This window comes from Macaca mulatta, chromosome 14 (genome assembly GCF_049350105.2).
Source record: "Macaca mulatta isolate MMU2019108-1 chromosome 14, T2T-MMU8v2.0, whole genome shotgun sequence".
Lineage (NCBI taxonomy): Eukaryota > Metazoa > Chordata > Mammalia > Primates > Cercopithecidae > Macaca > Macaca mulatta.
In genome coordinates this window covers 9,469,891-9,497,819 of record NC_133419.1, presented here as the reverse complement: position 1 = coordinate 9,497,819, position 27,929 = coordinate 9,469,891, and the positions used below count along the sequence as shown (strand labels likewise).

General features: G+C 58.4%; 1 protein-coding gene across 15 annotated transcripts; it reads right to left on the bottom strand.

Annotated features, from left to right (window-relative positions):
- ATG2A (autophagy related 2A) lies at positions 1-22,692 on the bottom strand. Of its 15 annotated transcripts, none has more exons than XR_013403549.1 (41): positions 22,448-22,692; positions 19,839-20,001; positions 19,587-19,739; positions 19,328-19,430; positions 18,773-18,908; positions 18,540-18,638; positions 17,820-17,916; positions 17,578-17,742; positions 17,336-17,476; positions 16,583-16,820; positions 16,352-16,499; positions 16,161-16,253; positions 15,576-15,731; positions 15,218-15,461; positions 14,804-14,900; positions 14,521-14,680; positions 13,283-13,425; positions 13,061-13,200; positions 12,791-12,951; positions 12,192-12,342; positions 11,791-11,990; positions 11,354-11,434; positions 10,980-11,086; positions 10,801-10,893; positions 8,865-8,935; positions 8,563-8,639; positions 7,791-7,961; positions 7,556-7,682; positions 7,258-7,472; positions 6,171-6,379; positions 5,781-5,916; positions 3,901-4,219; positions 3,661-3,807; positions 3,486-3,570; positions 3,261-3,396; positions 3,093-3,165; positions 2,835-2,917; positions 2,209-2,330; positions 1,923-2,077; positions 745-897; positions 1-664 (listed from the first exon to the last, which is right to left on the bottom strand). XR_013403549.1 is itself a non-coding variant. In XM_077962150.1 (41 exons), exons 2-41 carry the CDS (start codon positions 19,975-19,977, stop codon positions 428-430), a joined length of 5,604 nt encoding a protein of 1,867 aa, XP_077818276.1. In that variant the 5' UTR covers positions 19,978-20,001; positions 22,420-22,692; the 3' UTR covers positions 1-427. The 15 variants fall into 15 exon arrangements, 14 of the variants coding, with proteins under 14 accessions (XP_077818276.1, XP_077818277.1, XP_077818278.1 ...); XM_077962150.1 differs by having other exon boundaries at positions 3,661-3,762; positions 4,013-4,219; positions 22,420-22,692; XM_077962151.1 differs by having other exon boundaries at positions 3,096-3,165; positions 3,661-3,762; positions 4,013-4,219; positions 22,420-22,692.
- Between the last annotated feature and the right edge of the window lie 5,237 nt (positions 22,693-27,929).

Here is a 27,929-nt window from a genome sequence, read left to right as displayed (position 1 = left end):
TGGCGGTGGGCAGTTTATTCCACTTCATGCAGACACTGACCCACGCACTCACGGAGCTTAAAAATGATACATCGAACCACACGGATGTCATCCCCTCCTCCCCCCAGACACAGAAAGACACTTGGCTGAGTGGGATGGGGTCCGAGGGTACAAAAGCCTCCGTCCTGGGAGAAGGCAGCGGTGTGGGCCCAGGTGCGGGGAGGGGCAGTGTCCTTTCTCCCCGGAAGAAAAGTGCAGAGCCAGGGCTAAGGCCCCAAGGCAGGGAGGCCCCCGTCTCACAGCAGATTGGCAACGGGCAGGCCGGGAAGGCGTCCTTCACAGTGGCCATCCCCTGAGGGGCCGGGCCGGGCCGGACCCGTGTGCTGCAGCTCTTGGGAGGCTCAGGAGCACGGTGGGCAGCACCTTCTGGGTGCCGGGCGCCCCAAGCTCAGTCTTGGGCACTGTCCGAGCGCCACTTGAGGGCGTGGTCCTTGTGGGCGTCGGGGACGATCTGGTTACGCATGCCCCCAAGCAGGCTGGACGTGGCCTCTGTGGCCAGGATGAGCGGCTTCACCACGGTCGGGGGCAGCTGGCGGATCACGCCGCCCACGGCGCCCGTCAGCCCCTTTTGCTCATGGCCCCGCGATGCCACGTCACAGATGGTCTGAGCTGTGTCCAAGATGCCCTGTGGAGGACAGAGGTCAGGGTGGGGTCTGCATGAGGAGATGGGCATGGGGGACTGGGGCAGGGTGGGGGCCTGGTCACCTCTCGCACTGTGTCGTAGGCCTTGGCCACACCCTCCCGCAGGTCGGCAGGCTGCTGGCCCCTGCGCAGCCTCCGCGCAGAGCGCTTGTCCTGCAGGGAGCGGGAGACAGGGGCTGCCGGGGACAGGATGTCATACACGGTCTCAGCTGTGGCCTGGGGGACATGGGAGCACTGGATGAGGACAGCTGGCTGGGGCACACATGTCGGCCCCAGGCCCCCAGGACAGTCTGAGACCCCGCCAGCCCTCAGCCTCCCCGCCTGTCACTGTGCTGGCCCAGGGAGTCCTGCTCAGCCTTACTTCCCACTTCCTCCCACTCCTCCTCCCCTTCCTAGGCATCCACCACTCCGCTCAGGGAATCTAGGAACATGGGACTCCTCAGGGTACTTTCCTAAAATCTTCTTAACCCAAACCTCTCTTCCTGCTGACTGCCACATTCAGTAGGTTCTGCACGGCTGCCACAGCTGCACACCTAAGACTGACTGCTCCTTGTCTCGCCCCCCAGATGCCCCTGCAAGATGGTCAGGGAGCCCATCCTTCCTTCTGTCCGCCAGATCCTCTGCCCAGCACCTCACCTGGCATCCCTCTTTCCCACCTGACTGAACACTCCCGGGGGGCTCCCTGGTGGCCATGCATACCTCCCGCCTCCCCTGGAGCCCTGCCCTCTGTCCTGCTGGGGTCTGAGCTTGCAGGTTCCAGAACGTACCATGCACCTGCACTCACCCCTTAGCCCACTAGGACCATCAGTCCCCTACAGAATTCATCTGACAACTGCCCACGAGACTGGCTCCCGGGCTTCCCTGGGGTCCCTCTGGCCTAGCGAAGTGCGTGGCCTGAAGGAACCAGGGCAGCCCTTGGGCCTCAGATTCTTAGTCTGCAAACACAGCCGTCCTCCACCCCCCTTTACAAGACATGCCATGAGCAGGAGACACGGTGGGCTCTGAAGGCCTGGGGGGCACTCCCACTCTTGCACAGGAACCCCTGTGGGCCTCGGGAGACCTGCCTTGGAGGCCCCAGGCAAGTCACTTAGCATCTCCATAGTTGCTTCTCTATAAAGTAGGGCTGTCATACCCAGACTACCCACTCTCAGAAGACCTTTGAGGACAGAACCTGGGAGCTGTGGTGCAGAGGGCTCCAGCTGCTCTGTCCTGCACAGCCCAGATGCAGGGCACCCACTCACCTGGATAGCCTGTACCAACCGGTTGCTGAGTTCCAGGGCGGCAGAGGCCGTGGACGAGCCGAAGGAGGCAGCCCCTCGCTGTAGCCCCCGCATGAGGCGGCCATCCTTCCTGTACTGCTCAATGGGCAGCCACAGCAGGTCCCGGAACCCTTGGACTAGGGGGAAGGAGCGCTCAGAGACACCCGAGGCTGCCCTGCCCCCACCTCCTCCTCTTATTCCCAGTGGCAGCTTCTAGGTTGCCCAAGGGTAAAAGCAGTTCCAAGGGCTTCCAAACCCAGGCACTCACAGAGCTGGACAACCGAGTGCATGGGGCCCACGCCTCCCAGCAGGCCGGGCAGCTGGTTCTTGCGGATGTCCTGCAGCCACTCGTTGAGGGCATAGCCCAGCACCTTGTCCACACCCAGGAGCCTGGCAGGGCAGGGAGGTGAGGAGGCAGAAGGTGAGGCAGAGCCACACATGGAAGGATTGTGGGGCCAGGAGGACTCAGTACCCCTGTGGCAAGTCCTGTGGGCACTCCTACCCTCCCTGTGGTCCCACCCAGTCATGTGCAGAGGGATGTTGCCCAGGCTGGAGTGCAGTGGTGCGATCTTGGCTCACTGCAAGCTCTGCCTCCTGGGTTCAAGCAATTCTCCTGCCTCAGCCTCCTGAGTAGCTGGGATTACAAGTGCCCGCCACCACGCCTGGCTAATTTTTATATTTTTAGTAGAGACGGGGTTTCACCGTGTTGGTCAGGCTAGTCTCAAATGCCTGAATGCATGAGCCACCATACCCAGCCAACTGCATCCTTTTTACAGAGGAGAAACTGAGGCCCTGAGAAGGGTGATGACTTGGTCAAGGCCACACAACCATTCAGGACCAGAACAGAGGGAAGATCAGGGACCCTGGAGAGAGGCTAGGGTGCTGGGGACTCACCCGTGCCTGCAACAGAGCCGCTTTAGCTTCAGCTCGGAGCAGTTGAGTTGGGCCAGGCCAATGAGGAGGCCAGCGAAAGTGCCCTGGGAGAGGGAGGGGATCCAGGTTTACCCGATGGGACTCAGGGAGCCAGCCAGCCCATGGGAGCCACTGGAGAGCACCCTGGCCCTGACGGTGTCTGGATGCAAGACCTGGCCCCCAGAGGGACTCAGCCACAGCTGACCCCACATGGCCACCCCATCTGACCGCCCCACTTACCACCTGGTCCATCGTGACGTGCTTGCCATGGTAATCCAGCCAGATGGGGACCTCGGATGTGAAGCGGAACTCTCTGGGTAGGGGAGCAGGAAGAGGAGGTTCTCTGCTCACTGGCCCGGTTCCCAGCAATCTGGCCCAGGAGCCCCCACCCACAGTCCAGCAGCCTACCTGAAGTAGATGGGCTGCTGGTCAGCAGGGGAGGGGCTATGTCTACCGCCTGGGGCTTCCTGTGAGCCAGCTGTCTCTACGCCCTCGGCCTGCCCTTCCAAGGGACTGCTGGACTGGGCTCGAGTCTCGGGGCGAGCTAGGGGAAGGGAGGTCACAGACTGGGAACCTGGGCTGTCCTGGATGGCAGAAGGCCCAGATGCTCCCCTCCCCGGCCCAGCCTCTCACCCTCAGCAGAGGTCTCCCCTGGGACCACAGGGTTGACGCTGGCCACCAGGCTAGTGAAGAAGTCCTTGAGGAAGAAGAGGGCATCCTGCAGGGGAAAGGTCCGGACGCGGATCAGACCCAGAGGCCTGGAGACAGTGGGGTCACCCTGGCCTCTGCCCTCACTTGGACCACTCACCTGGTCCACATTGAGCCGCAGGGGCATCAGCGAGACACGGAGACAGCACTCAGGCCCGCCCAGGTTGGTGGTGGGGGCCACGTGCAGCGCTTTGATGGTGAGCTGGGAGCAGAGGGTGAGCTCTGGATGCCTGCTGGGCCTCTGGGGCTGCAGCTCACCCAGTCACCCGGCCTCTGAACACACTGTTCCCTTCGCTAACACAGGCCCTAGCTCTGCCCTCCTCCCAGGCTTACAAACAACCTGGGTGTTCGTGTGGGAATGCGTGTATGTGTGTGAATCTGTGCACGTGTGAAGATGTGTCCCTGACGGCCCCATGCCCTGCCCCAGGGTGGACGGTGCAGGCCGCTCGTACCATGTTAGAGTGGGCGCGTCGTGGCATCCGCTCACTCGTGTGTAGGTACAGGAACTTGTTGATCTGGGAGGAGGCAAGCCGGTCTCGGACCTCCAGCTCCTGCACGATGAACACCTGACGGGACAGCGGCCGCTCCTCCAGCTCCTGGCCAGGGGCTGCAGGGCCTGTGACTGGCTCCGCTGGGTACACCTCGTGCTGGAAGCTTACCTGTGGGGTGGACAGAGGCCTGGCCAGGTGAACAGGGCCCCAAGAGGGAGGGAAGGGCTGGTCCAGACCCCTTCTCTATTTTCTTTTTTTTTTTTGAGACAGTCTGTCACCCAGGTTGGAATGCAGTGGCATAATTTCGGCTCATTGCAACCTCTGCCTCCCGGGTTCAAGCGATTCTCCTGCCTCAGCTTCCCCAGTAGCTGGGATTATAGGCATGTGCCACCACACCCAGCTAATTTTTGTATTTTTAGTAGAGACAGGGTTTCATAATGTTGGCCAGGTTGGTCTCTAACTCCTGACCTGAGGTGATCTGTCTGCCTCGTCCTCCCAAAGTGCTGGGACTATAGGCATGAGCCACCACGCCCAGCCCCAACCCCTTCTCTATTCTATGCCCAGCAGAGACCTGCCTCTCCCTCCAGACCTGCCCCTGCCCTTGCTTCCCATGCCAGCTGCACTGGTCTCTGCCACTCAAGGAGTCCAGGCCTGTTTTGCCTTCAGGACTTTGTTCTCGTGGCCCCTCTCCGTGGAGAGCCTTCCTTCCCCTTCTTCCTGCACACCCGCCGGCTCGCCATCAGGTCTCAGAGGCCCCTGGTCCCCTGCTCTGACACTCAATCTCCCACACCCGATCTGCAGCCAAACCTGTGGCCAGCCCCCATCTAGGCTCTCCTGAACCTGCCCACGCTCAACAGGCCTCCCTGAGTGCTGCAGAGCCCCGTCCCACAGAGGCCTCTCCTCAAAAGCCCTGAGGGGGTTCGTCTCTTGTAAGACCCAAAAGAAATATTCTGGGTCGCTGGTTATGCACAGGCTCTGCTGCTCCTGGAAAGGCCGGGATGCTTCCAGCTTGCAGCTTTTTTTTTTTTTTTAAACAGAGTCTTACTCTGTTGCCCAGGCTGGAATGCAGTAGGGCGATCTCAGCTCACTGCAATCTCTGCCTCTTGGGCTCAAACCACTCTCCTGCCTCAGCCTCCCGAGTAGCTGGGACTATAGGTGCACACTACTGCAACTGGTTAATTTTTTTTTTTAGAAATGGGGTTTTGCCATGTTGCCAGGCGACCACCTCCTGCCTGCTTCTCTCACCACAGGAGCTCTAGATGGCCAGGCAACCACCCCTGAGTGTCCCGTCCCCACCCCAAACACACCTGCCTGGACAGGCTGGTCTCAAACTCCTGAGCTCAGGTGATCTGCCCGCTTCGGCCTTCCAAGGTGCTGGGATTACAGGCATAAGCCACCATGCCTGGCCCCAGTTTGCGGCTTTCACGCTGTCCTCTCTGCCTGAAAACTCTTCCTGGCTCACATCCCCACTTGTTCAGGTCTTTGTTCAAATGGTGCCTCCGGAAGAGGACCTTCCAGACCCTCCCCAGCACACCTGCCTCCTCCACCCCTGCAGACTCCCCTGAGCGCTCTTCACCATCGGACACACTCAGCTTGGTCCCTGCCTGGCTTCCTCCACTACAAAGGCAGGGGTTTTCCTCTGCGTTAGTCATTGCTACACGTGACATCGAGAACAAGGCCCGTGGTTCCATGACACACACGTGCAGTGGGCACTCGCCACCCCACTCACCTTGCTGAGCTGGATCTCCATGAGGACATGGTGCTGCCGCCCGCTGCCCCCCTGCGTGCGCCATGAGTTCTGGGGCCGGTTGGGGCCAGAGCAGCGGGAAGGGGAGCCCCTGGGGCCCGAGAGGCCAGCTCTTGCCCTGGGAAGAGGGACAGGGGCCAAGCTGACTCAGAGGAGCCCGATTCCCTCCCTGTCCTCAGCAGGCCTTTTAGCCTGGGACAAGAGACCCCCGCTAGCCCCAGTCCTGGCAGGCAGGTGGGATAAGGAAGGACGAGGAAACCGAGGCCCACTTGGGGTGGATGGGGCTCAAGGTCTCCAGCTGCTGAAAGTCAGAGCTGGACCAGCCTGAGCCCCAACCTTCACTAGCTGCCACCTGCACCCGCTCCTCCTCACCTGTGGCCAGGGTGGGGGCCAAAGTCTCGGCCTCCATATAGGTGCCAGACGAGGGAGACCTCACGTAGCACCACCCGAGTGCTGGGCACTGGGAAATGGGCAGGTGCCCGCAGCAAGTCCGAGCTGCCGATCGGCCGTGAGAAGTAACCATCCCGCACAACGATGGGGCCGGGATGCAGCTGTGTCACCACAGGCTCCCCGTCTCGTGGCTGCAGGGAAGCCAGGTGGAGACGTGTGACACAGATGTTCGATCCAGCCCAGCTACCCCAGCTCCAGCTCCTGTTTCTCCCCTGGTCTCACTTCTTTTTTCTTTTTTCTTTTTTTAAAAAAGACAGGGTCGGGTAATGCTTGGTCACCCAGGCTGGAGTGCAGTGGCACAATCACAGTTCACTGCAACCTCTGCCTCCCAGGCTCAAGCGATCCTCCCATCTCAGCCTCCTGAGTAGCTGGGACTGCAGACATGTGCCACCACATCTGGCTAATTTTATTTTGTTTTGTAGAGAGGGGGTCTCACTATGTTGCCCAGGCTAATCTCTCATTCCTGGACTCAAGCAATTTTCCCACCTTGACCTCCCAAACTGCTGGGATTACAGGCGTGACCCACCATGCCTGGCCTCCTCCCTGTTTTTGATGAAAGATGACACTCCTGGGTTGCTATCCCCAAGCCTATGCCTGAGCGGTCTGTTCACGAAGAGCCTGAGAGTCCCGGGCTCCTGCCAGCCCTGCCTCCTAAGACCTCAGTGAGTTCAGATACTCCCACCGGCCCTTGCAGCCACATTCTCCACCCCTCTCGCTAACTCCCCTCTCCTCTTCCTCCATTCCTTGAATGTCCCAGTCCCTCTGCCCAGAACACCAGGCTTCCTCTTCCTCTGGAAATCTACCCACTCCATCAAAGCCCAGCATCAGGGCTGCCTCCCTAGGGCAGCAAAGACCTAGCACCGTGTCCCCAGGTGACGGCGACTACCTCCTGCCTGCTTCTCTCACCACAGGAGCTCCAGATGGCCAGGCAACCACCCCTGAGTGTCCCATCCCCACCCCAAGCACACCTGCCTGGACAGCAAACCAGTCCACCCATCCCACCACGCACCGGGATGCCCAGGCCAGGAGCGTCAAGGATGCAGAACTCATCACTATCCAGGGTGTCTCCATCGCCCTCCTCTTCCCTTTCATCTTCCTTCTCCTCCGAGCACGACCCTAAGCTGCCAGCAGGGCCCCTGATAGGTGGTGAAGGGGGCGGGGCCCCACTCCGTTCACCTGGGAATAGGTAGACTGAGATGGGCGACGCCTGAGGGAGGTGGCCACCTGTAGGAGAGAGGCCAGTTTGGAGAGGCGCCCACAGTGGGTGCCTGACTGTGTCTGCTGTCCCCACAGCACCCCCACTCCACCTGAAGGCTGGGCCAGCTCCCGCAGGCTGCGCTCAGTGTCCAGGAGGGCGTCGGTCAGGTCGCGCTGGTTGATGAGGGCCATCTCCACTGGCGGGCACGAGGGCAGAGAGGCAGGACTCTCCGAGAGCTGGGCCAGGCAGGGGAGGAGCAATGAGTGAGACAGGACGAGAGCGGCCCCCAGGGCTCCCCCAACCCCAGGCCAGAGACTCTGGTAGCCTGTGTGGCCAAGCCTCACCTGTACCTTCTGGCCGGCGATCTCCGTGGGGCTGGGGGGCCGGGGTGGGGGATGCAGGTCACCCGTGCTCATTACGTACTGGAGCAGGTTGACCAGCAGGGCACAGGAGTCGGCACAGCTGTGCACGTGTACCACATTGTTGGAGCAGCGCAGCTCGAATAGCGGTTGGCTCTGTGGGCGGGGTGGGGCGAGCAGCTATGTGAGCACAGGGGCCGCTGCCTGCTGGCCCCACCTGCTCGCTGGGAGGGCACCGCAGTTCTGACCCCGCCACAGGCAGAACAAGGATGGTCTCTCCTGGAGTGGATGTCCTGCCCAGTAACTCCAATGAAGAGGTGAGCAAACTGAGCCCAGAGGGTGAAAGGGGCTTGGCCCAAGGCCATCCAAGGAAGCAGGAGGGTGCCCACCCACCCTACCCCACTCCCCGTGAAGGGCTCTGCATGCCCAGCAAGGCAGGGCCAGTTATCTCCATCTCACAGGAGATGAACCCGGGGACCTACGAAGGCAGCTGACTCCCAAGGCCTTGCTGATGCCCTGGCTGCAGCGTCCTCTGGTGGCAGGACTGAAACCCATTCATTCATTCAGCCAGCATCAAGGGACCCCCCCCAGGGCTGTACTGTGGCCCTTTGCAGGAGGGGTGCTAACTGCAGCCCAGGAAGGGCAGGTGTGAACTGTGTCCGGAGCCCGGGCACATGAGGGAGCAGTGGCCCCTAAAGAATCCCTTGGCCCCTGCACCTGCTCTGGCTCCAGGAGCCAGAGTGACAGCCTCACTTACCAGTTTGCCCTCGGTGCTCCCTTTCCAGGTTTTAATCACAAGTTCCAAGAGGTCAACATCCAAGACACAGACATAATCTGCAGCAGAGGCGAGAGAAAGGTCCTGTGGCCCCCTTCCACCTGGCCCCGGCCCCAGCACCTGGGGGAAGGATCCGGCTGATCCGGGTGTAGCCCCTGCTGTGCGGGCTATGCGTGGGAGCTAAGGACCCGGCCAGCAGCTGCTGGGAAACACCTGGCTGCTCTGGGTGTGGCCGGGGCGGTGGTCCCTCAGAGGGGAGGGAGCCCAGTCCCGGCCCTGCCCACCTCGCCGCAGGTCCAGGGTCTCCACCTCACACTTGTCGGACAGGTACAAGGCGGAGTCATCGAGGATGAACCTGGGGGGGAACAGGGCTGAGAAGGGCCCGGGCACCACTGCAGGTGGCAGCTCCACGGGAGCCGAGCAGAGGGGTCCCAAGCCCACAGGAAGTGGTATGGACAGGCCCCTCCAGCCTCAGCGTTCCTGCCTGCACAATGGGGAGAAGGCCCAGACAGCAGGCAGTGGGAGGCAGGCAGCACTTGCAGCTCTCAAAGTGCCTGCAGTTCCGACACCTCGTTGGGGCCTCATGACGGTCCTGGAAAGGGGTGTCCATTTTTCCCCCTACTGCATTTGTGGTTCTTTTAAAATAAGTTCTCATTTTTGGCTGGGCGCAGTGGCTCACACCTGTAATCCTAGCACTTGGAGAGGCTGAGGCAGGCGGATCACCTGATGTCAGGAGTTCGAGACCAGCCTGGCCAACATGGTGAAACCCTGTATCTACTAAAAATACAAAAATTAGCCGGGCATGGTGGCGGGTGCCTGTACTCCCAGCTACTTTGGAGGCTGATGCAGGAGAATCGCTTGAACTAGGGAGGCAGAGGTTGCAGTGAGCCTAGATCACACTACTGCTCTCCAGCCTGGGTGACAAAGTGAGACTCCATCTCAAAAAGAAATAATAATAACAAGGGCCAGGCATGGTGGCTCAAGCCTATAATCCCAGCACCTTTGGAGGCCAAGGCAGGCGGATCACGAGGTCAGGAGTTCGAGACCAGCCTGGCCAACATGGCAAAACCCCATCTCTACTAAAAATACAAAAATTAGCTGGGTGTGGTGGTGGGTGCCTGTAGTCCTAGCTATTCGGTAGGCTAAGGCAGGAGAATTGCTTGAACCCAGGAGCCAGAGGTTGCAGTGAGCCGAGATCATGCCACTGCACTCCAGCTTGCTGACAGAGCGAGACTCCGTCTCAAAAAAAAAAAAGTCCTTATTTTAAGGGTAACATAATGAAAACTCCTTTAAGATATTTTAGAATAAAGAAAATAAAAAAATCATTCATCATTCCTAATTCCTAATTCTGAGAAAACCACCACACACATCACCTTCCAAACTTTCTCTCTACAGCTGCACGCACAGACATATATAAACATGCCTTCATGAGCTGATTTTAAAACGTACGTAGTCCTGTATCCCATGTTATTTGAGTAAACACTATACTGTGGCATCTTCTTATATTTTATTTATTTATTTATTTACAGACGGAGTCTCGCTCTGTCACCCAGGCTGGAGTGCAGTGGCGTAATCTCGGCTCACTGTAACCTCCGCCTCCTGAGTTCAAGTGATTCTCCTGCCTCAGCCTCCCAAGTAGCTGGGACTACAGGTGCCTGCCACCACCCCCGGCTAATTTTTGTATTTTTAGTAGAGACGAGGTTTCACCATATTGGCCAGGCTGGTCTCGAACTCCTGACCTTGTGATCCGCCCGCCTCGGCCTCCCAAAGTGCTGGGATTACAGGCGTGAGCAACTGCGCCCTCCATCTTGTTATATTTTCAAGTGATTCTTCAGCTTCACCTTAATCCTTGCATGGTTTTCCACCTACTAGGTGGGCCATGCTTATTTGCTCGGGTTGTGTATCTAAAAGTATCTAAAACTGATATGTTTTGACTGTTTTACCTTATACTATGTAAGCATCAAATTCCACCTCTCTTATTCTCATATCCCAGGACAGCCCCCAGACGTGAGATTACCAGGTCAGAGAGCACAAATGCTTATAAGGCTCTGATCAGGAGGGTCCAACTGCCCTCCAGGAAGGCGGAAACAATCCACATTTCTGAGAATGGGATCATCACCCGAGTGCACATTAAAACCGAGAGTGCCAGAGGACACACAGCTGACAGCCAGCTTCGGCCTGGCGAGGGTGGGGCGGCCCGGTGTGGGGTGGCCTGCATACCTGAGCAGGAAGGTGGAGGTGTCCACGATGATGTTGCTGGACAGAGTGAAGGTCTCCGCGGTGATGAGGACACGCACAGGGAGGTAGAGTGGCCTGGGGGTGATACTCGGGCTGGGAACGGCTCCTTATACCTGAGAGTCCATCCCTGTCCCCAGCCCCGGACCCTCCCAGCCCAGTACCTATAGTCCACGGCGCAGGAGAACAGGTGTGTGTGCAGGATGGTGATGACCGTCGGGGGCAGGTAGCCCAGCACAGGGTCATCCAGCACGTCTAGGAACTCCAACAGCTTCAGAGGCCAGGGCAGGAGGAGGCGGTGAGGATCAGGTGGCCTCTTCCCTCCTCTAACCCTCCCTGTCCTGGCCCCTGCCTGGTACCTCACTTTCTGCCCACTAGCTGTCTCCCACACCCCTTGCCCAGGAGCTCCGGCGAAGGTCAGCTGTGGCCCAGTCCATGTTCCTCCCACCGGCCTCCTCCCACCCCTAGAGACCTGCTTGCCCAAAACAGAAGTCCAGAGTCATTGGGCCATGTGACTTCCCAGGCTACCCATGCTCACCTGGGAATGCCAGCTCTGCTCGGGCAGGGCCATGTAGTGGCGCAGGGTGGCTTTGTGCAACCGCAGTGTCACCAGGAACTCCTGAGGGTGGAGGTGCAGTCAGGGCAGTGCGGAGGCCAGCCCCACCGCGCGCTGGCGCCGCACCGCGCGCTGGGGTCCCACCGCGCGCTGGGGTCCCACCGCGCGCTGGCGCCGCACCGCGCGCTGGGGTCCCACCGCGCGCTGGCGCCGCACCGCGCACTGGGGTCCCACCGCGCACTGGGGCCGCACCGCGCACTGGCGCCGCACCGCGCACTGGGGTCCCACCGCGCACTGGCGCCGCACCGCGCACTGGGGTCCCACCGCGCACTGGGGCCGCACCGCGCACTGGGGTCCCACCGCGTGCCGGGGCTGCAGCCCAGGCTAGCAGGAGAGGTGGCTGGCAGGCAAGCCCGTACCTTCACATTCTTGTGGGGGTCCAGGTGGATGCGCACAGCAGTGGACAACATGTGGGGGCCCCGGCCCTGGCCCTTGCGGCCCGAGGCTCCCCGCTCAGTCACCCCTTCCTCCGATGGGTAGATGGTCGGGGCCAGCTGAGCCGGGGGAGCGAAACTGGGCAGGTCCAGGTGACTGGGCAGCGGGTAGTCATCCACGGTCGCTGGGGAAGGGTCTCATGAGCCCCCTGACAAGCCGACTGGCTACCCACTCCACCCAGGGCCCACCTCCATCCTGAAAGCCCTCCACCGCCAACCCTGGCCCCCAGCGGTGACCTGCCCCACCGCCAAGCCTGGCCCCCAGCGGTGACCCGCCCCCACCCCCAAGCCTGGTCCCCAGCGGTGACCCGCCCCAGGCCTCACACCTCGGTGGTAGAGCGTTGCCTTTTCAGCTTCCAGGCAGAAGTAGCCGAGTCCTGGCTGGCCACAGTACTGGGAGACGCTGAAGAGGGTGCCATGCTCCATGTCCAGCACCAGCTCCCCGTGCACAGCCTCCAGCCGCTTGCCACCCTCGTCCTGCAGAAGGAGCACACAGCGTGGCTTCCCCAGCTGCACTCAGCATCCCTCAAACCCTCAGGGGGTTGGCGGCTCCTGGAGCCCTGGCCTAAGGGGGTCAGCTCCAGTTTCCACCATGGACGCTGCTGGAGGCCCTGGATGGCACTTGCCTCTTCTGCCAGGAGAAAAATAATCTCTGCCGGGTCTGCCCACTCTGCCTCTTTGGCGTGGGAATGGTGGGTGCGCCATGCCCATCCCGACTCCTAGCATGGTGCTTTACATACAGCAGGGGGTCAGAAGGAGCTGATGGGCTGTGATAGGATGGGCAGGCTGGCATGGGTGGGCTGGTGCTGCCCACTTAGGCCTCCTGCTTTCCACATTCCTGACCTGGAGCTGCTCGTGCTGGTCTTGCTCTGCCACCAACGAGAGCTCTGAAGTTTGGGACCCACCTGCCCAGGGTTGCACTCACCTTGGTCTCACAGAGGGCTGTGATCCGCCCCTTCAGCACTGTCACCAGTGTAGAGAAGGTGCTCTGCAAGTGAAGACTTGGGGCCTCAGGGGCAGGGGGCTGTGGGCCGCCCGATGCCCCCACTGAGAAGAAGTGGGCATCCTCATCATCTGAGTCCGAGTCTGGGGTGAGATCAAAGCAGTTGGCTGGGAAGGAGACCGGGGAGGGCTAGCCTGGCCCGTCCCAGACCTGGGGGTCCTCCCTCTAGCCCAGCACAAGCACCTCTCATACCCAACTTGAAGGCTGACTTGCACATCTTAAAGCTGTCATGCCAGAAGCTTGAGGGGCCAGGGAGGCCAGAGGGCTGGGCGGCGGGGTCGGAGGTGGGAAGCAGGTCTGCGGGCTCCCACATGAGCAGGTCGTTGTTGATCCTGACACGGATGGGTGGACGGCAGGTAAGGGAGGCCAGGCCCACACGTGTCCCGTCCCGCCCTGCTGGCCCCGCGTCTCCACCTGTTGTAGATGCTCTCGTAGACCTCCTTGCTGGGCAGAAAGATGTGGACACGGGGCAGGATCACTTCCAGGCCGCAGCGAGACAGTGCCAGCGTCCGGCTCTGGAACGCCCTCATCTCCTCAGGGTCTCCAGGGATCACCATCTGGACAGGGTGAGGGGGAAAGAGCAGGAGGGCCATCTTAGAGATGCTGGCTGGGGCCTGTTTCTGGTCTCAGTCCTGCCCTCCTATTGTTCATCATTCATTCATTCATAGGAGCCCTTCTCTGCTGGGGATGCATGATAGCCATATGGATACAGTGCTGATGGCACACCTGTGCTGTTCTAAGGGCTTCAGGTATGTTAACTCCTTTAATCCCCACAGCAAGCCTATGACACAGGTCATGGTTAGGCTGGGCGCAGTGGCTCATGCCTATAATCCTAGCACTTTGGGAGGGCTAGGTGGGTAGAGCACTTGAGGTCAAGTGTTCGAGACCAGCCTGGCCAACATGGCGAAACCCTATCTCTACTAAAAATACAAAATTAGGCCGGGTGCAGTGGCTCACGCCTGTAATTCCAGCACTTTGGGAGGCTGAGGCAGGTGATCATTTGAGGTCAGGAGTTCGAGGCCAGCCTGGCCAACATGGTGAAACCCCGTCTCTACTAAAAATATAAAAATTAGCCGGGCGTGGCAGCGGGCGCCTGTAATCCCAGCTACTCAGGAGGCTGAGGCAGGAGAATTGCTTGAGCCTGGGATGCGGAGGTTGCGGTGAGCTGAGATAATGCCACTGCACGCCAGCCTGGGCAACAAACTGAAATTCTATCTCAAAAAAAAAAAAAAAAGAAAAAAAAGAGAGACAGGTCATGGTGCCCATTTTCCAGGGGAGGAAACTCATCTATAGGTAACTCTTCAAGGTCAGGTAACTCCCCGAGGTGACACAGCCACCAAGTGGCAGAGCCTGGCCCTTAACTGCCTCTCCAAGTGGACAGTGCTGATCGACCATTCAGGTGGGGTGGGACCTGATCTTTCCAATGGAGGACCCATGCTCCCCGGGGCCTACCCTCACCAGTGCCCTTTCAGAAAGACTCTGATTGGCTGGAAAGAATGGAAGAGCCGAAATCCTCACTGGTTTCGGGTCAGCTCATGCCCACCCCATGGGGTCATGCTGCCCTGGCCCCCAGCCACACAGGTGGCTCCTCTGGCAGGAACCCGGGCGGTGGGCAGGAGGGGGTCCTGGGAAGAGGTAGGGCCAAGCCTCACCTCCTCTGTCTCATACATGGTCCTCTTAGAGGAGAAGGGTGAGGGCTCAGGTTCCCGCAGCTCACATGGACTCTCCGCTGACAGCTCCAGCTCCTCTCCCTTCTCTGGGGCCACCTCCCACTGTGCGCTGCTGGACTCGGGGTTCACAGTCACCACTACCCTGCCGAGGCACAGGCCTGTCACTGGCCTGCAGGGTCCCCAGCACCCAGTTCCAAACTGGCCCCCTGCCACCCCCAGCAGTAGAACCCTCCTCTCCTGGGCCCCGTCCAGAGCCCCTACTTACTGGGGCAGGAAGTACTTGCGCCCAGTGCTCTTGGGGTCCAGGGCTTTGGAGACACGCAGGCAGGGGACAGGTGGCTTCTCTCCATCTTCATAGATACCTAAAGGGGGACGGGGAAGTGGGAGGGCCGTCATCACTGCTGACTTTTCCTATTTCTTCCCCAATGCCCAGGTCGGCTCAGAGCTGTGCCCCGGACTCCACACACACTGTGGTGGGCAGAGAAAGCCAGAGACAAAGGGTCCACCCTACCTGTTGGCAAGTAGGCCAGGGACTGGCAGTGCTGGGACCCCAAGAGCTGGTAAAGGCCTGGGCTAGGGGCTGCTCGGGTTGTGACTGGGCCCCTTCCATAGCCCCAAGCCCACCTCTCCTAGAAGCCAGGCCTCTCGCCCCAGGTTCTGTCACTCAGGGAGCTCTTACCATGTAGGTCGGAGCAGGTGAGTTCCAGGCGGGTGGGGACTGGGGGGCCAGGCCCACTGCTAAGCTCTGACCGGAACTGGGGCTCACTCAGCTCCAGCCGAAGTTGCTCAGCCCGCACAGACTGGCCCGCCCAGGGGTCCCGCTCAGGCCGCAGGTCAGCAATGGGGAAGCGCAGTCGCAGTGTAGCCCGGGGTGCGGAAAGCAGAAATACTGTCTGCTCCTCCATTGCCGGCAGGGGCTCTGTCTGCAGGAGGATTCCGGGTCAGAGCTGCCGTCAGAGCCCCTCCCACTGTGACCAAGAGCCGAAGAACCCAGGCCCTGCACCCGACCCCGGCCTGGCCCTGGCGGGGCCTCTCACCAGCAGGCCAGTTGGAGGCTCGGCAGTTACAGTGGCCAGGCGCAGTAGGGCAGCCAGCCGGTCCAGCGCCCCCAGTTCCACGTCTGCCTGGAAGTTGGCCAGGTCCAGGGCCAGTTCTGAGTGGCAATGGCAGGCAACTGAGCGCCGGGGTCGGCTCTGAGGGCGAGGGAGTTCAGGTCAGTGAGGGTTGAGTGGCACTCGGCGTGTGGGACAGGAAGGCCCTCTCCGTAGTGGGAGAAGAGCTGGAGCAGGGGCCAGGAGGGCACTGAGGAGGCCTGCCCCACCTTTGCCCAGTGCACACAATGTGCTTGTTTATTTATAAAAGCCGCCCGAGATGTGCCTTTCTTAGCCACAGAGGCCCAGCAGGGGTTGCCATGTTGAGACAGGGCAAGGGCATGACCAGGCTAAGAGACTGGCATGGGAAGGGCCAGGCAGGTATTCGAAGGCCCTGGCATGGTGAGGTGTGGAGCACAGGGGAAAAGAGACAGGGCTGGGCAGCAGAGGAGGCCATGGCAGAGGCCAGGGTGGGGTCAACACGCCATGGGGAGCAGTCGACAGCCTGGTGACCTGGAGCGGGTGGGTTACCTTAGGCACACGGCGCAGGGTCTGTGTGTGGCGCAGATGGGCGCAGGGCCGAGCTGAGGCCTGGGAGCCCAGGGTACCAGGAAATGTCAGGATCTGGGGTGGGACCCGGGAGGCACACAGGGTCAGGCCTGGCCCCACAGCCACCCAAACCTCCAGACCCCGCCTCGCACACATTCTGTCTCTGCCCTCACCTCCGTGTACTCAGGCTCGGAGGTGCCCCGGGGCCACAGACACTCCAGCACCTCGAGCTGCCCAAAGCGCATTTCCATGCTGGTTGTCCGCCGACCCCGACTGCCTGTCCGCAGCTCCCAGGACAGCTGCACGGCTGTGCCCGTTAGCCTGCGGGAAAGAGGACAGGCATTAGAAGGTGCACTTAGGGAACTCCGATGGTCTCTCCTCAGGCCCTGGCCTCGGGCTTATACCGAACATGGCTACAGGGACAGGCCCTCTGGAAGCGTGGTCGAAGGTGGTGGAAGTCTCGGGAACCGAAGGGCCCATCCTTGGTGGCATCAAACTCGGTGAAAAAGTGCGTGGCGAGGTCAGGTGGTCCGGAAGATGGGGCAGATGTCTGAAGCAAGGTCAGGGTCACACCCCCCAAGGTCATCTTCAGCAGCGAGTCAGGGCGCATGGTGTCCAGGAGGGGATTGGGGGCCATCTTGCCTGAGAGGACAGAGGTTTCACCAGGGGCTCCCAAGAGATTCTGGGTACCCCAGGTGGAGCAATGGTTGCTGGGGGTTGGGAGGCCAAGTCTGCCACACCATGTGGCTCTGGCAGAAGGCTTGGTCACGCAGGGATGACACCGGTGCCTCCAGTAGGCCAGGCCCTCTGCCCAGGCTCAACTGAACCCTCCACAGGGTGCTGGAAGGATAGGATGTGATGAAGCACCCACCCACAATAAGCTCTCAATAAACCTGAACCCAAATATACAGCCTGGCAAAGGCTATGGAAGAGGAAGCTGAGTCTCAGAGAGTTTAAGTGCTTGACTAAGATCACTTACTGAAAAACCTGGGCTCTGTGCACTATATCACCAGCTACTACCTCGTTTGGTCCCCAGGGAACCAAGTCACAGATGGTAGATATCCAGGCATCGCTGGGGGTTTCCTGACATCCCACAGCACTAAGGCCTCTTCCAGTCCTTCCTGTCCCTGGAGTACCTCCAGGGTGCTCCAACTCACCAGCTGGGTGGGCCTGGGCAGAGAGCCGGCGGGAGGCCATGTCACTGTGCACAGAGGAGGCCAGGTCTACGTCGGAGAGGGACAGCTCAGAGAGGGCTGAGGCCACACTGCTTGTGAGGCCAGCCATGGAGAAGAAGAGGTCTGTGGGTGAAGTGAGGAGTGTCAGGGACAGCCGGCCCCAGCCCCTAGGCTCCTGCACCCACACTAGCTGCCTCTCCAACCATGTCTGACTCCACACCCACCAGTGCTATCCAGGTTGAGAAGGGGGTTGGTAAGGGGGTCTGGGCTGAGGGGCTCAGCCACCACCCCGGCCTGCAGCTGCTGGTTCAGGTCCTGCTCAATCAGCCACAGGTCTTCGGCACCTAGCGGGCGGCTCTTGTTCAGCTTGTCAGCCAGGCCCTCGTGGTCTGCAGGGGAGGAGACTTCAGTCTGGGCTGGCTGGCCCTCCCAGCCACCCCAGCCCCATGCCACCCAGAGGCCTCACCTGTAAGGCTCACAGCGCTGAGCAGTTCCTGAAGGTGCTGGAGCTGCCTCGGCGTCAGAAGCAGGTGCAGGGAGCCCAGCTGTCCCGCTACCTCCAACTGGGGGCCAAGGGGGCAGCCATGGAGCCCAGGCCCACCACCCAGCTCCTCTAAGAGCTACCACCCGCCTGCCCTTGCCCTGGGAAAGCAGGATGCTGGCTGCCAAACTAAACTCTGTTACCAGCTAGCTGTATGAACCGGGCCACAGCTTGACCTCTCTGCCTCAGTTTCTTTTCTTTTTTTTTTTTTTTTAATGAGATGGAGTTTCGCTCTTGTTGCCCAGGCTGTAGTGCAATGGCACAATCTTGGCTCACTGCAACCTCTGCCTCCCGGGTTCAAGCAATTCGCCTGCCTCAGCCTTCCGAGTAGCTGGGATTACAGGCATGCGCCACCATGCCTGGCTAATTTTGTATTTTTCGTAGATACGGGGTTTCACTGTGTTGGCCAGGCTGGTCTCGAACTCCTGACCTCAGATGATCCACCCACCTCGGCCTCCCAAAGCGCTGGGATTACAGGCGTGAACCCTGTGCCTGGCCTACAGCCTCAGTTTCTTTAGCTGCCAAGAAGGAAGTAAATCCCCCACTTGACATCCCCACTCTGGTCTGTGGATAATCAGCCTTGCTGAGGAGGAGGAGTCTTAAGATGGGGTACTCACCCTCCTCCCCAGGAGCCTGGGGACCCACCTTGGGGCCAGGGAAGGCCTCATTTTGCTTCAACTTCACCATCAGCTCCATGTACCCTGAGCAGCTGCCAATCTGCAAGGGGGGCTCTGCAGGCTCTTCCTGGGAGGTGGGAGGATACAAGAGGGGAAGGTTGAGAAAATGGGGTCAGAGATGGATGGTCAGGAAGGATGGGAGGGGGGTCAGAGGGCTCAAGGGATAGGAGACAGGGGCTGTGGGAATCAGAGCCCACTCACCTGTGCGGGGAGCTCCTCGTAGTGCAGGCGGACCCCTGCCAGCTGCAGCAGCTTGTGCAGGAAGGCAGGCGGCTGATGCACGTCCACCGGCGGCGCCTGGCTCGGGTCCCGCACTGCCTCGTCACAGTACTCCAGTCTGGAGAGTGTAGGGTCAGCCCGTGCCCTGGCCACCCCAGGCCTGGAGCCCCTCTCTCCACACAGTGCTCTGTTCTAGGGGCACGGGGTCAGGGAGCCTGGCCTGCAGAACTGCCCCATCTTACCCAGGCCGCCCTGAACCGCCATGTCCAGCTCAGAGGCTCAGGCCAGCCCTTGCTCCTCAGACCCTCAGCATCTAACTTGGTTCTTGGGGCCTCGGCCACTCTGGGCCTGTATCACCCGGCCTCTGGACACCAGTCCAGGCTCACGATACAGCCCACCTCCCCAGCCCTACCACCACCGAGGCCCACCCAGACCCACCCTGCCTCTTCCCAGGAACCTAGGCTGTGGGTGGGGACCATTCAGCAGCTCCCACTCCCCCTCTTCACACCAGTCCACCCCAGATCACCCTGCCCTTACCTCTGCACACGGACCTCCACGGCCACACCACGTTCCCCATCACCCGGAGAGTGCTCCACCCTCACGACAGTGTCCAGGAAGGTCACTTTGATCCTCCGAAGCACTGAGGAGTCGGGGAGGGGTCTCAGGTCAAGTGGAGCAGCAAAAGGGAGGCAAAATTTCCCATGTGGGCACCAGGTGGCCATGCCGCTGTCTGGAGCCCTTGTCCTGTGTGCCATGGAGGGGCAGGGGACAGGGCGGCCAGGAGGGGCCTGCTCACCAGTCTCAATGGTCTGGGCAAACATCTCCAGCCCCTCCAGGGGCTGTGGTGGCTCAGAGGGCTCTGGTAGCCCGTCCCGCAGACACTCCTGGGCCAGCTGCAGGCTTGTGGTCATGCATGAGGCCCAGCTCTGTGAGTCGGCAGCCCCTGGCACTGTAGGGAGAAACAGGGTCTCAAGGCAGGCTGGCTCAGTCAGGTCCTAGACACCCTGGCCCTCCCCACTTGCCTGCCCCCAGCCTGCCCTGCCCTCACCTGGACCCCGGCGGGGCTGCAAGGTGAGCTGGAGGCCGGACACGCGCACTGTGCAGTGGTCGGTGAGCAGAGCAGCCCAAGGCACGGCCACCTCGATGGAGCCCACGAAGCCTTCCACCAGCTCCAGCGGTGACTCCATCGACTCCAGCACCTCGTTCACAGACTGGGAGCAAGCAAGGGACAAAACCAGCTCAGGGAAACCCCAAATCCCACAGCTGGCACAGGCTTACCTGGCCATGGTGCCTTGGAGAGCACCCTTGGCTTGCCCCGTCCCTCCACGTGTTATCTACAAGGTCCTACCTATGCTCATGCTGTCCCCTGCTACAGGCCAGCCCCCCCACCCTATCACCCAAAGATGCCTAATCCCTCAAGCCAGAGCAAATGTTTCCCTCACCACTTAATTCAAGATAATATTTACTGAGTACTTTCTACATGCTGACATTGAGACTAGATGGGTAAATAAAATGTCTTCATTCCCCAGCCAAGCTAGGCTCCAGCCAGGGACTCAGAGCAACTAGGATGAAACTGAGAGGTGAGCAGGTGCTGGGGGTTGGTGAGGGGGCCATGGGGAAGACGCCTAACCCAGCCTGGTCTGTCAGAGGAGGGGCAAGCTGAAGAATAAAGGGAGGGGGGTAGGCGCTGGTAGAAGGTGGTGTGTTGCAGGCACAGGACAACATGGGTACATGTCTGGCAGAGTCTGGAAAACCCATGTTCACCCTGGGTGAGGAGAGTTCAAAGGGACAGTGTCCAGGAGAGAGGGGTTGACCTGATGCCAGATGGGACCCCCCCTCAACCCCAAACACCTAGTGTAGCTGTACCTCTCTGTGAGGCACAAGGCTGAGCCCCTGGCTAAAATGTCCATGCTGGAGTTGTACCCCTGCCAACCTGGAAGCTCCTTGAAGGCTGTACCCCACCTGCTTCCCCCGTGACCCCAGGTGCCACCCAGAAAGGGCCTCAGTAAACTGGTCGGATCCAAGAATAAAAAAGCACATGGCAGAGCAGATGGAGTCCAAATTCCTCACCCAGAGACCCACAGCTCGGGAAACTGAGGCCTAGAGACAGGACTAATCTAGTCACCCAGTAAACAACAGGGACTGAGACTGGGATCCGGGCCTCTCTCTCTTCAGGCCACTTCAGAGGTCCTAGGCACTCAGCTTCTTTGGGGGCCTTCAAGGTGGGGTCTGCAGGCTGAGCTGGGAGGAGAGGCTGGTTATCAAGAAAGCACATGCATTCCACCAGGGCCCTAGAGAAGCCAATTCGACCCCCAGCAAGAGGGCAGGGAACACGAGTAGGGGCGTTTTCTGGAGCTGAAAGTAAAAAGGGGAAGCCTAGGGCTGGGTATGGTGGTTCACGCCTGTAATCTCAGCACTTTGGGAGGCTGAGGTGGGAGGATCGCTTCAGGAGTTCAAGACTAGCCTGGGCAACATAGCGAAATCCTGTCTCTATAAAAATAAAATAAAAAAGGGGCAGCCTAGAAGTCTGGGCCGTCTTTCAGGCCAGCCTTAGAGGCTAAGGTTACAGGTCAGAGAGGGCTTCCTACACCATAATTCACAGACAGCAGGCCACTGGGAGGTGCCCCCAGTTCAGGGCCGAGGGTTATCCTACCCCACATTTGCTCACCAGGGCCTGGCCTACCCCCAAAGCCTAGCTCTTCCATCCAGATTAGCAGACCCCTGAGTCCAGCCACAAAACTGAGAAGTCCCTGCCTCCATGCCCACCCCTGCTGCTCTGGACCTGGTGGATTGACCAGGACGTGCCTCTAATTGGTGGCTCCTTCAAAGCTCCCCAGGTCAGCTGAGCTGTGAGTCAGGGCTCCTTACCATTCCCAGCCTCAAGTCTCTGACCCAGACCTCACACCTCTTGGCCTCCCTGGCATCTCCCTTGGCCTCCTCCAGGCTTGAAGCCAGATCTCCCGACCTTTCCTCGAGGGCCCCCCTCGAGGCAGGGACACTGACCCCGGTGGGTGGGTGGGAGATGTGGGTGGGGGCCATCCAGTCCCTCCCTAGACACCCACTTAGCCCATCCCACTCTCCCAAAAACAGGAAGTAGGCAGCGACCCAGGCACACAAGGTGTTGATCAACACTGGTGCTGACGCGGTTGTTGACATACACATCCAGTGGTTTGTTGATCCCACCTACGGGCCCAGGACCGTGGGGTCAAGAGGTCAGGGCACATGATCCACAGGTGTCCTCGCCAGGGCTCCGGACTCCTACCAGCTTCCCCGACCAGCTGCACAGGCCCAAGTCTGTCACTGCCCTGGCCCAGCTCGGTTCCTATGCTACCTCCCCAGCCCCTCCTCGGCCACCCTCCTTAACTCAGCCCCCAAACTCGACGAGTTTGTCTTGCATTCTCCAGACAGGTGATCTTGCCCTCTCCAGCCTCAGTTTCTCCTCCTGTGGAGATGGAAACCCCTTCCCGCTCAGTTTCTGGCTCTGGTAAGGAACTGAAGCAGCCAGCCGGGGTGCCTCTGACGCCTGGAGAGGGCAAGATTCCCCTGGCCTCTCTACGCCCGGTGCCTGATCCCCCCGGCCCGATCTTTCCGCAGGGAGCCTCAGGTCGCTGCGCTCCCGCCCTCCGCACCTTCCTGGCCTCGGGCCTGGCTTCTCACCCAGATTTCCAGGTGGATGTCTCGCAGGGCAACGCTGCCCTTGTACAGATCGAGGCTGAGCTGGTCCAGGCTGAGGTGCTCTTGGAAGAAGTGACCTAAGTAGTGGTGCAGCAAGTAGCGGCAGACCCGCTCTTTCACACAGTTTGACCATGGCCACAGCCATCGTGACATCTCGGAGACCGCCGGGGCCGGGCCGCCTCCGCTTGCCGCCCGCCGGCGATCCCCGTCCGGCTCTGCTGTTCACTAGAGCCCCCGGCTCGCCCCGCCGCTTCTCTAGGCGCCAGGCCGCGCCCCCGGACGCCCAGCCACGCCCCTACGCTCACTGTCATTGGCTATTGCAAAGGGTGAGGCCTACTGATTGGCTGCGCGGGGCGGAGCCTTCGGGCGCGAAAAAGGGACTGGGCTCTCTGCATGATATAATGCCCTCAATCATGATTTACGCTTGCGTAAAGTACTGTGTGGGCGGACCTTTAACCTTCCTTCTACAGGCTCTGGGAAGGCTGTTGCTCCAGGTGCCGGCCCCGCAAAGGAATGCGCATGTGCTGATTCGTCCAACCACTTTAAGTGGTTGGGGAGGATTTAAAGGTACAGTGTCCCAGCAAACTTCGCAGAAGCCTTCCCCAGAGGAATAAACTCAGTGCGCGATCTTAAGCGCGCATCTGTGGAAACAATTAAGTGGGTAAACATTTGCATTTTGCAAAATCCTTTACCACCCTTTATCTCATTGAGCCCTCTTAACAATCGTTCAAGGTAGGGATTATTGCCACCGCTTTACAGGTAAGAAAAGAGATTTAGACACAAGAGAGACCCTGCCTCAAAAACAAACAAAAATAAAGGTTCTGAGTCCATCACCAAGGAAGGTCTTTTTTTCCCTCCTCACCCCGGAATGCTCAGCGGGAGATTAACTGACCCTCCCTTCTCTCTGCCGTGAATCAGGCCTTAGGCACCTCTCTGGAATAATAATAGCTTTTCATATCTCTAGTCCTAAAATCAAAGAATGGATTCTGCCTCCTTTAAGCAGGGGGGCATTGTTTTTGTACAGCTTGTGAGCTAAGTATGGTTTTTATGTTTTTTAAAAGGTTAGGGAAAAAATCAAAAGAAGAATGAACATTTCATGGCATATGAAAATCATATGGAATTCACATTCCAGTGTTTATAAATAATGTTTTGGTGTCACACAGCCATGCTCATTTGCGCAAGTTCTGTCCAGGGTTGCTTTCTTGCTACAAGAGCAGAATTCAGTACTTGAGACAGAGGCCTGCAAAGCCTAAAATATTTGTTTTCTGGCCCTTCACAGAAAAAGTTTGCCAACCATTGCTCTGTAGGGGGCGGCCACACAAAACCTCTTACATCATGGGCAACTTCAGGAACAGCCATAGATAATTATGTTTCTTTTCTTTTCTTTTTGAGACGGAGTCTTGCTCTGTCACCCAGGCTGGAGTTCAGTGGCACAATCTTGGCTCACTGCAACCTCTGCCTCCTGGGTTCAAATTATTCTCCTGCCTCGGCCTCCCGGAGTAGCTGGGATTACAGGTGTGAGCCACCACACCCGGCTAATTACCGTGTTGGTCAGGCTGGTCTCGAACTCCTGACCTTAGGTGATCAGCCCGCCTTGGCCTCCCAAAGTGTTGGGATTACAGGCATGAGCCACCGCGCCCAGCCTATGTTTCTATTTTATTTTCATTTATTTATGTATTTATTTTGAGACGGAGTCTTGCTCTGTTGCCCAGGCTGGAGTGCAGTGGTACAGTCTCGGCTCACGCAACCTCTGCCTCCTGGGTTCAAAGGATTCCTGAGTAGCTGGGATTACGGGTGTGAGCTACCCCGCCTAGCCTGTGTTTCCATTTTAATCTTACTTGGGAGCTGGACTCTTAAATTCTAATGCCAAAACTCAGCCTGAAGCAAGGGCAACCACCCTGGCCCACGGGGCAGGGACCTGTATTCCAGTCCCACCCATGGGTGGTTTCTTCTCCTCTTGTGACCCTCAGTTTTATCCTCTGTAACTGGGCTTGAGTTAGTAGGTGGAGACAGTTCATTACCAGGAAGGAACAGGCTCCATTCAGGGAGGCAGGCTGATAGGACAGCAATTCAGAAAGTGCTTATGGGCCGGGCGCAGTGGCTCAAGCCTGTAATCCCAGCACTTTGGGAGGCTAAGGCGGGCGGATCACGAGGTCAGGAGATCGAGACCATCCTGGCTAACACGGTGAAACCCCGTCTCTACTAAAAAATACAAAAAAAAGGCCGGGCGCCGTGGCTCAAGCCTGTAATCCCAGCACTTTGGGAGGCCGAGACGGGCGGATCACAAGGTCAGGAGATCGAGACCATCCTGGCTAACATGGTGAAACCCCGTCTCTACTAAAAATACAAAAAAACTAGCCGGGCGAGGTGGCGGGCGCCTGTAGTCCCAGCTACTCGGGAGGCTGAGGCAGGAGAATGGCGTAAACCCGGGAGGCGGAGCTTGCAGTGAGCTGAGATCCAGCCACTGCACTCCAGCCTGGGCGACAGAGCGAGACTCCGTCTCAAAAAAAAAAAAAAAAAAAAAAAAAAATTAGCCGAGCGTGATGGCGGGCGCCTGTAGTCCCAGCTACCAGGGAGGCTGAGGCAGGAGAATGGTGTAAACCTGGGAGGTGGAGCTTGCAGTGAGCCGAGAGTTTGTGCTACTGCACTCTCCGTCTCAAAAGAAAAAGAAAGTGCTTGTGGAAGGAATCGAGAGCTCTGCCTTCTTCCATGGCAGGCCGGGGGCAGTACTGTGCTCACCAACTGATTATTGCATTAATAATAATAGACCGGGTTGGGTTGCTCACTCCTGTAATCCCAGCACTTTGGGAGGCTGAGGCAGGATTGCTTGAGCCCAGGAGTTTGAGACCAGCCTGAGCAACATAGCTGAATCCCTGTGTCTACAAAAAAAAAAAAAGTTTCAAAAGATTAGCCAGGCGTGGTGGTGCGTACATGTGGTCATTTGAGCCCAGGAGTTTGAAATTGCAGTGAAGTCATGAATGCACCATGGCACTCCGGCCTGGGTGACAGACGGAGATCTTGTCTAAAAAAAAAAATTAATAGTAAATATAATTGCCACCATGAATTAAGCCTGTGTGATGTCCTAGGCCCTGGGCTTGTTACTTTACATGCACGATCTCATCTGCTCTGCTGTTCACCATATGCTCGTGAGGGAGGTTCTATTAATATCCCCATTCTTAAGGGAGAGGAGACCAAGGCTACGTGCCTAAGTGCTGTGGAGCGAATGAATGAAAAAGCATTAAGATTCAGAAATCATAAAAAGAAAAAAGAGGCTGGGAACGGTGGCTTACTCGTGTAATCCCAGCATTTTTGGAAGGCTGAGGTGGCCAGAGTCACTTGATCCCAGGAGGCAGAGGTTGCTGTGAGCCAAGATTGCACCACTGCACTCCAGCCTGGGCGACAGAGCAAGACTCCATCTCAAAAACAAAAAAAGGAAAGAAAAAAGAAAAAACACCACTTCTCCCTTCCAAAGGTGGTGGGGATAGAAGGGGATATTCTCTTGGTCCAAGAAAAGTTGTCCTTTCTAGGCCCCTGGAGCCACTCTGGGCGTTTGCTCTCCTCCAGTGAGGGAGGAGAGCGAACACATCTGCCTCACATCTGTCTCTTGTAACTTAACTGGTGGGCACATCCATCTCTTAGGAGTTGGTGCCTGCAGGACCATTCCTGAGCTCTAATTCCCAGTGCCGTGAGTGTGCCGCAGCAGAAGATCAGATAGAACTGAGAGGACGCAAAGATACTTCCCCAGACAAGCTCCGTAGAAAACCAACTCCAGAGACAGTTATTCCCCAACCTAGCCTCGGAGGAGGAGCTAAAGGAGTAATCAAAAAATCCTGGCACAGTAAAGGGGACGATATTCTCTTGGGAGGAAAGGTGGTGTTGGGAACCCCATGGGGCATTCTGCAGCGCAGTCTCAAGCCCCACTTTAGGTCCAGCAGTTTTTTGTTTTTTGTCTCCCAGCCTGGAGTGCAATAGTGTGATCTCAGCTCACTGCAACTTCCACCTCCTGGGTTCAAGTGATTCTCCTGCCTCAGCTTCCTGAGTAGCTGGAATTACAGGTGCGCACCACCACGCCTGGCTAATTTTTGTATTTTTAGTAGAGACGGGGTTTCACCATGTTGGCTAGGTTGGTCTCGAACTTTTGACCTTGTGATCTGCCCGCCTAGTCCTCCCAAAGTGCTAGGATTACAGGTGTGAGCCACCATGCCCAGCCTTAGGTCTAGCAGTTCTATATGTAATTTTTTTTTTTTTTTTTTTTTGAGACAGTACCTCTTGCTCAGGCTGGAGTGCAGGGGCATGATCACAGTTCACTGCAACCTCTGCCTCCCGGGCTCAAGCAATCCTCCCACCTCAGCCTCCCCAAGTAGCTGGGACTATAGGCTCATGCCACCATGCCCAGCTAATTTTTCTATTTTTTTGTAGAGATGGAGTTTCACCATGTGGCCCAGGCTGGTCTTGAACTCTTGGTCTCAAGCAGTCTGCCTGCCTCTGCCTCCCAAGGTGCTGGGATTACAGGCGTGAGCCCCTGCACCTGGCCTAGGTCCAGCAGTTCTAACAAATACACTGGCCCTGGCCACTGCATTTAGGGACTTCTTCTACTGGACAACTGGATTCCAGTCAAGAGGTCTGGGGAAGTTTGGGGCCAGGATTCCTCCCCATAGAGAGAAAACGGGGAGGGCCAGGCTTTGCCCAGGGGTGAGCTCCCGGGGGCATCCTTCCTACCTTAGATTAGGCGAAAACTCATCAGGTAAACTGTGTGCTTTAGGCCTCAGGGGCCCTGAAGGAGTCTCTCCCTTCCCCCATGGATGGCCCACCCTCTCGGTGAGAAAGGGATCACGGAGGTGGCCTGGGGACTGTGGCTTTTGACTCTGTCCTGGGTGGAAAGCTTGGGTTTTATCAGAGGGAAGGGTTTTTATGGAGGAAGAGCAGCCATCCCTCAAGGCTGGGTGGAGTGGAGGAAGGAGATCCCAGGCAGATGGCAGGGAACTAGGTGTCCAGGCCAGAGAAGCTCCTCTAGGTAGCTCAGGGGCAGCCAGGAGAACAGGGGGATCTGGACACACCTCAAAAAACAAACTTCATCTATAAATACATGGAACTTCATCTATACATTGTACAACTAAAATGGGTGACTGTTTTTTTTGTTTTGAACATATATCTGTTGTTGCATATAACATAATGTAATGCATTTCGTTTAAATTGTGGTAAAAGCCACACATGGTGGCTCACACTTGTAGTCCCAGCACTTTGGGAGGCCAAGGTGGGAGGATCACTTGAGCCTAGGAGTTAGAGACCAGTCTGGGCAACATGACAAAACCCTATCTCTACAAAAAATACAAAAAATTAGCCAGGAGTGGTAGTATGCACCTGTGGTCCCAGTTACTCCGGACTGAGGCTGAGGTGGGAGGATTGCTTGAATCCGGGAGGCAGAGGTTGCAGTGAGCCAGGATCACGCCACTGCAAAAAAAAA